General features: G+C 56.2%; 3 protein-coding genes and 1 long non-coding RNA gene across 11 annotated transcripts in view; 3 read left to right on the top strand and 1 right to left on the bottom strand.

The window, feature by feature from the left end:
- Positions 1-1841, bottom strand: part of LOC106726318 — a 6573-nt gene extending 4732 nt beyond the window's left edge. The window contains exons 1-2 of the long non-coding RNA XR_001362369.1: positions 1761-1841; positions 32-153 (exon numbers count right to left, since the gene is read on the bottom strand). This is a non-coding gene — a long non-coding RNA (uncharacterized LOC106726318). The remainder of the gene's footprint in view (positions 1-31; positions 154-1760) is intronic.
- S100A3 (S100 calcium binding protein A3) lies at positions 262-3439 on the top strand. 7 transcript variants are annotated; one of them, XM_005867422.2, is made up of 3 exons: positions 262-503; positions 2334-2479; positions 2906-3439. In XM_005867422.2, the coding sequence occupies exons 2-3, from the start codon at positions 2339-2341 to the stop codon at positions 3068-3070; spliced, it is 306 nt and encodes a 101-aa protein (XP_005867484.1). In that variant the 5' UTR covers positions 262-503; positions 2334-2338; the 3' UTR covers positions 3071-3439. The 7 variants fall into 7 exon arrangements, 6 of the variants coding, with proteins under 6 accessions (XP_005867484.1, XP_005867485.1, XP_014396216.1 ...); XM_005867423.2 differs by lacking the exon at positions 262-503 and adding an exon at positions 1227-1243; XM_014540730.1 differs by lacking the exon at positions 262-503 and adding an exon at positions 1529-1691.
- A 1259-nt stretch (positions 3440-4698) lies between these two features.
- S100A4 (S100 calcium binding protein A4) lies at positions 4699-7217 on the top strand. Its single transcript, XM_005867421.2, has 3 exons — positions 4699-4807; positions 5676-5831; positions 6922-7217. The coding sequence occupies exons 2-3, from the start codon at positions 5691-5693 to the stop codon at positions 7084-7086; spliced, it is 306 nt and encodes a 101-aa protein (XP_005867483.1). The 5' UTR covers positions 4699-4807; positions 5676-5690; the 3' UTR covers positions 7087-7217.
- A 401-nt stretch (positions 7218-7618) lies between these two features.
- Positions 7619-9180, top strand: part of S100A5 (S100 calcium binding protein A5) — a 6162-nt gene continuing 4600 nt past the window's right edge. For both annotated transcript variants that reach the window (XM_005867419.2, XM_005867418.2), the window contains exon 1: positions 7619-7638. The gene's annotated coding sequence lies outside the window, so the exon portion shown is untranslated. The remainder of the gene's footprint in view (positions 7639-9180) is intronic.

Raw genomic sequence — 9180 nt, 5'->3', positions numbered from 1 at the left:
AGGGGGGATGAGGGGGAGGGGTGTCCCATACCTTCATCTTCTCACCTATAAATGAAGGTGAGATGCTCCGAGATCTCCTCTGGCACAGGGGTCCTCTGGGGATACAAACTTACTCCAGGCTGGAGTGTCTTCCCACTTGGTATTCTGTGGTGCCTGTTCAGAGGGAAGAATAGGGGATGGATGTGCTGGACAAGCCCAGCCTGTCTCCTCCAACAATAGCAGATGGGCTGGAGGCTGTCCCCAGTTCCCAGCTCTGGGGGAGGGCAGAGGGGAAAATGAAGGTGGGTGGTGTCTGAGGCCCAGACGGGGCCTTTGATGTGTGCATGGATAGGTGGGTGGATGGGCCTGTAATAGGGGCTGCTAGGGAAGGAGGCAGGGGAGCCCCCAAGGGCACCCTCAGCTTGACCCACTTGGGCTCCCCTGTAATTGCTTCCTTCCTGGGCAGACTACAAATAGGGGTGTGCGGCCTACAGGCTCCTACAGTGGAATCACCAGCACCAGCGGTAAGTGCCAGCTGAGTCCTGCTCTGCATTCGGCGTGGGGTAGCTGGGGGTCTGTCTTCTGGCCCGGGGTCCTGGATTGGGGCTGGCGGGACAACCAGAGCAGGGTCTCATGAGGTGCGGGAAGTCAGGGTTAGTGGACTCGGGGTTTCCCTGTACAGTGAAGGGCTGTTGGGAAGTTTGGGTCAGGGGGTGTGCAGAGCTGAGGTCTGGCCTTGGGGCGGGGGCATTCAGCTAAAAGCACTGTGCTACCCGCAGTGAGCTCCCTCCTCCTGCCTTCTTTCCTACCAATGGGTTGAGACAGGCCAGGCTGCGTGGGGAAGAGAGGATTCCCTCCAGTTTCCAGGCACCAAGCTTCTGGAAAAACAGTGGTGGCGCCAGGCAGGCTGGCAGAAGCCCAGAAGGGCAGCCCAGCACCCCTGAGGTTCCCTTTTCCCTGGGACCATAGCCTTTTCCTCTCCTGGGAATCCAGACACTCCAATCCTGGGCTGTCTCAAAGAGTTGGACCTTTGGGGGTGCATAGCCCCATCACCCGCTTCCTCTACCCCCCAGCCACACATCATGTGCTGGCCATTGGCACCAGAGGGCCCAGCAGAGGGGGAGTCATTAGGGGGAGAGGCTTGGCACTGGCTCTCTAGTGTTGCAAGACTCCTGTCCCCCGGGGGAACCAGGGGTGAGTCATTGGGCTCACATGGAAACAACACTTGCCTTCCTGGCTGCCTTATGGCTTCACCAGGCTGGAGGTGCACCCCAGAGGGCAGTGAAAGGGGCCAGTGGAATTGCGGGGAGGGGGGTGCGGGCAGGGGTGGGGAATTCCAGGAAGGGCTTTCCTTTTAAAAAAATATCTATCTATCTATCTATCTATCTATCTATCTATCTATCTATCTATCTATCTATCTTTCTATCTATCTAAGAAAGGAAGGGAGAGGGAGGGAGAAACATCAATGATGAGAGACAATCATTGATTGGCTGCCTCCTGCATGCCCCACACTGGGGATTGAGCCCACCACCCAGGCATGTACCCTTCACCTGGGCCCCTTCAGTCCATAGGCTGATGCTCTATCCACTGAGCCAAACCGGCTAGGGCAGGGCTTCCCTTTTAACAGAACAAGGTACCCCTATGCAGAGCCTTCTGTCTCAAGACCCCTACGAGCCAGGGGGATGGCCTCAGATGGGGAAGATTAAAGATAGGTAAACACCTGAGCCGGCTTCCTGTTTAGGCCTGTGAGTAAGATTGACCCCACTTTACAGATTAGGCACCTGAGATCCAAACAGGCAAATGGCTCATCCAGGGTGAGAGGCAGAGAGGATCCCAGAAGCATTTCCTTTGGATGCAGCTTCCCTGAGTCAGGGAGGAGGGATGGAGAGGGATGGTGAGGCGATGGGGGTCCCTCTCAGACTCCACCCTTCCTAAGAACGCCCAGCTTCTCCAAGGGCCGAGGACAGGGAGCACGGGCAGGGTCTCTTTGAGCAAGTTTCCACGGAAGCTCTGGGGTCTTGAAGGGGAAGAGGCTTCCAGGGCCAAGGGCTGTATGTCCTCGGGTGGAGCCAAGTGGGATGAGTCCTTCCTGGGTGTCCAGGATGCGAATAGTTGAAGAGAATCAGGAAGTCGGTAGGGAGTTCCTGTGGGGTTTGCCGAGATGCTGGAGAAATGAGACCTCTGTTGGGGGCGCACAGTAGGTGGCACTGGTGTGGTCAGGAGGGCTGCTTAGAGAAGGAGGGCTTGTGGGGCGAGAAACCTGGGGGAGATGAAGACAGGTCTGGAAGCAGTCATGGAAGCCTGGAGGGCCGAGTGCAGGGCGGTGACCCAGGCCTCTGCTTCTTCTGTGACAGTGAGGATGGCTCGGCCTCTGGAGCAGGCGGTGGCTGCCATCGTGTGCACCTTCCAGGAATATGCGGGGCGCTGCGGGGACAAGCACAAGCTCTGCCAGGCAGAGCTCAAGGAGCTGCTGCAGAAGGAGCTGCCCACCTGGATGCCGGTGAGCGTTTCGGGGAGGCACTGCCTGGATGAGCTCTGAGCATCGGACAGCAGGAGGGCGGGGAGGCTAGACCGGGGGAGGGGGTGCTGGGGAGGGAACTGACATGACAGGAATCTGTTTCCTCATCACACCTGCTGCTGGAGGGTGGAGTGAGCACTGTGAAGAACGCCTAACACACAGAGGCACTCAGCAGCACTAGCGGGGGCTCAGTAAATGGCTGAGAAGGAGGGTTTGGGAGGGGCATTGGGATGGTGAGTTCTCAGGGCAGGTGGGCTGAGATTGGCTCTCAGAAGGGCTGTGGGTTGGAATGGGATCATCCAGGAGTTGGGGGAGGGAAGCAGTGTGTGTGTGTGTGTGTGTGTGTGTGTGTAAGGTGTTTTGCCCTCTTGACCTGCCCCCCATCAACCCCACCCATTCCCCCCACAGACGGAGTTGCGGGAGTGTGACTACAATAAATTCATGAGTCTTCTGGACACCAACAAGGATTGCGAGGTGGACTTTGTGGAGTATGTGCGCTCCCTTGCCTGCCTCTGCACCTACTGCCATGACTACTTCAAGGACTGTCCCCCGGAGCCCCCCTGCTCCCAGTAGCCTCTGCTCCAGCGCTGCCCCCGAAGGTCTGCTCCGATCTGCTCCATCTCTGCGCTGAGGTGGCCCTGGGCACGACCCCCACACACTCCTCCCCTCTCTCCTGCACCCTCTCCATCAGGAGACCCCTAGCGTTGCCCCTGATAGCTTAACCCATTTTGCTCACGGTGGGGGGCACAGGAAGGGACCTGTTCCCAGGACCACAGCGGGTGGTATGTAGAGCAGCCACCCGCTGCCTCCCCACAGAGGCCCCCGATGGGCGGAGGTGGGGATCTGCTCTGAGGCTGTCCAGGCCCAGCAGAGTGTGTGCATGAATGAAACCACAACAGGAACAGGCCTGCTTAACTCCTAATAAAGAACTGGTGTCGCTTGGCTTGGTTTGGTTCTTTTAAGAGGACAGCGAGGGCCTTAGGGCAGAATCCATTGACGTCTTTGCTCCTCTCTGGCTTTTTCCATTGAACAGGAGGCCGAGGGCAGTTTCAGACCCTGCAGAAACAAAATGGTCTCCCCCGTCCAGCAGGAGGGGGTGGGGATCTACACAAGGATGATGTTCAAGGGAGGCTGGGGAGGGGGGGTCTCTCTCCCCCTTGGGCTATTGAAGAGGGCGAGAGGGCAGCTGAAGTCCCGATGGATCTCAGTCCTCGGGACAGGATGTTCTGAGTGAGGGTGGAGCTGGGGGGTGGGGCTGGTTTGTTCCCTGCCTGGGGCTGTGGGAGCCCAGAGAGCAGCACTAATAGGATTAGGGTGCCAGAGGTCCGATTAGGGTGTTGTCCAAGCCAGGGAGGGCTTCCTTGCATTGGAGGGGGAGGGGGGACCTTGAGGCAGACCCCATCCCTGAAGCCACAGCCACCTGAGGGTCTTAACCCTCGACTTGTGACCCTCACTTAATCCCTGAATTCATACCTCACTCTGAGGGGCTAACCGTGACCCTTCACTCCATCTCTTTGTGCCATTTCACCTCTAATTTTCCACCCCATTCTTCATTCCTGACACCCACCCAGCTCTAAACTCTCCTCCTGAGGCCCTCCCCGCCCCACCTGCTCCTGGTGCCTTCGGTCCATCCCTGAACTCCCAGCCTGACTCCCACTCCCTAGTCCATCACTACCTCACCCAGGACCCTTCTCCACGGAGAAGCTTGGGTGGTCCCAGCGCCTCCTTTGGGTGTTAGGCTGTCCCTTCTCCCAGACCTCTAGGTCCTGCCCGGGGTCTCACTCAGCATGGCAGAGAGTCCTTGGGGGAGGGGAGAAAGACCGAGTGAGCTGTCCCAAGCTCTGAGCCTGGGGTCCCCTCCCTGAGTTCCTGGGCGGTCACATATTCAGGGCAATTTCCCAGCCACCACCCACCACACCTGTATCCCCTTTCCTAGCTGCTGGATGGGACCACCTGCTCCCTGTCCCCCATGCCCCAGGCATAAACTGCCCCTTCCTCCAGCTCCCTAAAACTCAGGCCGTGTACACGGGGGTACCCACCTCACTGAGGCCCCTTGCCTGTACTCACTGGGGCTCTTGCATTGTCTATCTTTGGCTCCTCAGGGCAGGGAGTGGTGCTTCCAGGCTGGGCTATTGGAGGGGGCCCTGGCTCGCACCACATTGGCCCAGGCAGGAGGGCTGACTCCTCTCTCTCCCCCATCCTGCATGGGCAGGGCCTGGCCGGGGTATAAATAGGTCAGACCGCTGGGCTCTCCCCACTCTTCCTGTCTCCCCAAACTTCTCTCTTCAGTGCTTCCCCTCTCTTCAACTGGTGAGTTGTGGTTACCTGACTGGCATGCAAGGGATGTCAGGCTGAGGCTCGGGGCAGGAACCAGGGGGGCTGGTGGGGCCCAGCTGTGCTAAATGGGTGCATACATGAGATTCCAAGGTGGAGGCTCGGGGGTGGGATGCGTGCGTGCGCGCCTGTACATGTGCAAGAGAAGGAAAACAAAGAGAAAGGTGGCTGGGTTGGAGCGATAGTATGTTTTATTGCTGTGGTATGCTTGGTGTGCGTGTGACCTGTGGGTGTGTACATTGGCTTATGTTTGCTGGCTGGCAACAAGCCTGTGTGTGCATGCTCTGGGGTGGGAAGCAAAATGAAGGCAAAAGGCAACCCTGGGCTTTTGTCTGGCAGTGTCCCTGAGCCTCTGCCCAGCACCCAGCAGCCCAGCCCAAGGGAGCTTGGCCTCCCCTGCATCCCTGCCCCTGCCACTTCACTCTGCCCCTCCCTATGCTAGACCGCTGGTGTTTTCCGCTACAGACTCCTGGGCAGGCCTCCAGCAGCCTCGCCCAACACAGGGAGGGAGAAGAATGAGCTGGGCGGGCTGCTGTGGGCTGAGCTGTGGGACTGAATGGACGCAGTGAGGCCCTGGGAGCTTGCTGCCTAAAGTTCAGAGTCTGCGCAGTGGGCCCTGCAAGTGATTGCCGCCCAAGCTCACATTTCCCACTGTGCACACCCTCCGCGCCAGGACCTGAGCCCCACCTTTCTGGGCTTCCCTCGTGGAGGGCGTGGTGGGCGTGGTGGGCGCAGAATGTCACCCAGTGCTCCTTGAGTTGATGGGAGTGGGGTGGGGCATTCTAATCACATGGCTGGGGAAGGGTGGGGAAAATAAGGGTGCCTCTGTGACCCCCGCCCCCAGATCTCGACCGCCACCATGACTTCCCCCCTGGAAAAGGCCCTGGATGCGATGGTGTCCACCTTCCACAAGTACTCCGGCAAAGAGGGTGACAAGTTCAAGCTCAACAAGTCTGAGCTAAAGGAGCTGCTGACCCGGGAGCTACCCAGCTTCTTGGGGGTGAGTGACTACTGCCTGGGAATGAGTCCCCCTCTGGGGCGTTCCCCACAGGGGAGGGGTTAGGGCCCCCGGGAGGCACCAGTCTTTCTGCAGAGCAGTGGCTCCCGCACTGGCATCTGTCACCGGTTGGGGCAGCTCGCTCTGGTTGCCTGGGTTGGAATTAGAGTGAGCACTCATCACCACTCACATCCTGGCGCCCAGCACAAAGGTGGCTGAGAATGAGCAGGTAGGTAACGGGCCAGACAACTGGCCAGGGGCTTTACGCAACTTAATTGAAGTTCGGCAACTAAAACGCTCAGAGAGGCTAAGGAACGTCCCCAGGTAGTCAGTGTGCAAAGCTGAGATCGATGGACCAGGACGGCCCACCATCACTCCAGTAAAAAACAATTTTTGGTCGCTCCTCGGCCTTTTGGCTAAGATCAAGTGTAGTATCTGTTCTTATCAGTTTAATACCTGATCCGTCCTCTATCCGAGGACAATCTATTAAATAGATTTTTGGAGCAGGGAGTTGAAATAGGAGCTTGCTCCGTCCACTCCACGCATTGACCCGGTATTGCAGTACTTCTGGTGCACACACAAAAAAAAAACACCCCTGAATAGGAGCTTGCTCCGTCCACTCCACGCATTGACCGGTATTGCAGTACTTCTGGTGCACAAAAACAAAAAAACAAAACAAAAAAAACCAAGAAAAACAAACAAACAATTTCTGAGTTTCTATTAGGCTTTTAGATGTGAAGACACAGTTATGGAGACACTCACACACCTATTTCCCCTGATCAGTCACAGCTCCCATCCGTATCAAACTTGATGCAGTTTATCTATTGCGTTCATGACCATTGTCTACTTGGACTCTTAAAAAGTCCTTAGGGGAAGACGTGGTCCTCTTTTCCAGTTGCATCCTGGCACTCAGATTTCCTCACCTGCGGGTAACCCACCCCCAGCCGAGCTTAGCCGTGAGGGTTGGAGTTCCAAAGCTGGCCCCCAGGAGTGTTGTGCCCTCCTAAGCCCCACTTGCAGGTGGAAACCTGGTCTAGTCATGGCTCTGTCCCCTGGACTGCTGGTGTCTACCTGTAGCCTCTTCCCCCCGCAGAAAAAGACAGATGAAGCAGCATTGCAGAAGCTGATGAGCAATTTGGACAACAACAAGGACAACGAGGTGGACTTCCAGGAGTACTCTGTCTTCCTTGCCTGCATCGCCATGATGTGCAACGACTTTTTCGAAGGCTTCCCCGACAAGCAACCCCGGAAGAAATGAGGGCTCCTCAGATTCGGTGGGGGCCTGCCTGCTAGGGTCTTCCCTGTGGGCCGTGGGCACAAAGCCTCACCCTGGCTCCTCCAGACATGTGTAGCATGTTGAGCAAATTCAATAAAGATTATTGGAAACTATGAGGCTGATGTTCTGAAAGACGGGCATGGGGTGGGGGCTGAGGAATATGGGGGGACATGGGGGGTGGGGAGCACTGGGAGTTGAGCTGCCGTTTTATGGAGGGAAGACTAATGGAGGTGAGGGAGGGATGTGGTGTGACTGTGTGTGTGTGTGTGTGTGTGTGTGTGTGTGTGACAGAGTTGACTCTGATGGGACCAAAGGCAGATAAAGGGGCAATAGGAAGGTGAGATTGGCAGAGGGAATTTCTCCCAGGCCTGTCCCCGGAGGCTCTGACCTGGGTCTCCTCACGTCCCTGGCCCCTTCTCATTGGCCCTGTCCCTCCCCTGATTTCCTGGGGATTGGAGAGAGGGAATAAAGGCAGAGAGCAGTGGGAGGGAGTCTGCTTCTGCCGTGTGAGCTCTCTGGATTGCCGCGTCCTCGGTGAGTCCTTCCTTCTGATCTCCCTGGTCATCTATGTGGTGAGGCAATGAGGCCAGAGAGTGACAAGCCGTGGTGACCTCCACCAAGGAAGGCCAGGCCCAATGAGTGGGCATGTGTTCAGGGCAGCTTTCAGCATTTCCTGAGAAGAGGCTCTGGGGGTGGAGGTGGGGATGGAACCGGGTAGGATGTTGCTGCCCTTGCCCAGAGGCCCTTGTCTCCACTGCCGTCCTGGCCGAGTCTCCTGGAGGTGGGCAGAAGCTGAGGTTTTGGGGAGGTGGGAGGTGACCGACAGGCCCAGTTCAAGAATCGCTGGGTGGTTTGGGGCTGAAGGTGAGAGCCAGCAGCTTCTTCCTGCTTGCTCTGTACTCTGCACAGATTCACCTGCAGCCTCCGAGTTCCTTGGGTGTTGCCTCTTTCCTCTTGAAAGGGGAAGTGGTTTTCAAGGCTGAGTCACAGGAACTCCAGCTGCCCCTTTCCCTGGGTGGATGCCACTGTGCTGGTGGCCGAGAGGGCCCCATCCAATGCAACCTCTGGACCTAGCTCTCAGAATGATCCTAGATATTTTATTGTTTATTTTTTAAAGGCCGAACCGGTTTGGCTCAGTGGATAGAGCGTCAGCCTGCGGACTCAAGGGTCCCAGGTTCGATTCCGGTCAAGGGCATGTACCTTGGTTGCGGGCACATCCCTACTGGGGGGCGTGCAGGAGACAGCTGATCGATCTCTCTCATCGATGTTTCTAACTCTCTATCCCTCTCCCTTCTTCTCTGTAAAAATTCAATAAAATATATTAAAAAAATATTTTTATTGGTTTCAGGGACATTAGGAGACCCAGGTAAGAGCCTCCGGGGACAGGCCTGGGAGAAATTCCCTCTGCCAATCTCACCTTCCTATTTCCAAACAGAGGGGACGCGACAGGCTCACTGAGCCCACGGTGGCATGCACATCTTCAGCCCCTAATAACATGAGATCCGTTATTAGTAGGAATCATGTTCCTTCAGAGAAGGACAAAGGACTTCCGAAGGGATGTGTGGAGGACAGTGGCTGGAGTGGGAGCAAGGGAGACAGGGGCAAGTGACCATAATTTTGAAGACAAAATTCCAGACATATGATCTGATAAATAAAATTGAGGTTTACAATATCAGGCATGGTGTTGCTTTTCCTTAGGGTAAAGGCCCGTGGCTACAGCCTCCAGTGGGTGGGACTGAGTTTAGCTTTCCAGGTCACACCTGGGTGGGATGGGGACCTTTAAGAAACAGCTGAGTTAAAAAAAAGAAAAAAGAAAAAGAAGAAAGAAACAGCTGAGTAGAGGGCAGGTCCAGAAGCAGGGAGGGTTTGGTCTCTTGATCTTTCAAGCTTTCCCCTTTTCTTCTCAGCACATTGTGTTTTTCTCTCAAGTTTCAGAAGAATGGGGTAGATGACTCAGATATTCCCTCAGAGTGTGACTATAGAGAGAGACTTTGGTAGAACTTTGGTCCACAAAAAATTTGCCTCTTCCTCCTTCTCTCTCTGTCCTCTGCCCTGCCCAAGTCCGACCATCATCCT

The sequence above is a fragment of the Myotis brandtii genome, unplaced genomic scaffold, assembly GCF_000412655.1.
Source record: "Myotis brandtii unplaced genomic scaffold, ASM41265v1 scaffold250, whole genome shotgun sequence".
Lineage (NCBI taxonomy): Eukaryota > Metazoa > Chordata > Mammalia > Chiroptera > Vespertilionidae > Myotis > Myotis brandtii.
The sequence above is the reverse complement of the archived record's forward strand: the minus strand, read 5'-3'. Positions and strand labels throughout refer to the sequence as shown.

What these genes read in the sequence shown, in the direction of transcription:
- S100A4 (XM_005867421.2), top strand. Translation starts at nt 5,691, where the DNA reads ATGACTTCCCCCCTGGAAAAGGCCCTGGATGCGATGGTGTCCACCTTC. An exon ending in AGCTACCCAGCTTCTTGGGG is followed by an intron (nt 5,832 to 6,921) that starts GTGAGTGACTAC and finishes TTCCCCCCGCAG; the next exon opens with AAAAAGACAGATGAAGCAGC.
- S100A3 (XM_014540728.1), top strand. Translation starts at nt 2,249, where the DNA reads ATGAAGACAGGTCTGGAAGCAGTCATGGAAGCCTGGAGGGCCGAGTGC. An exon ending in AGCTGCCCACCTGGATGCCG is followed by an intron (nt 2,480 to 2,905) that starts GTGAGCGTTTCG and finishes TTCCCCCCACAG; the next exon opens with ACGGAGTTGCGGGAGTGTGA.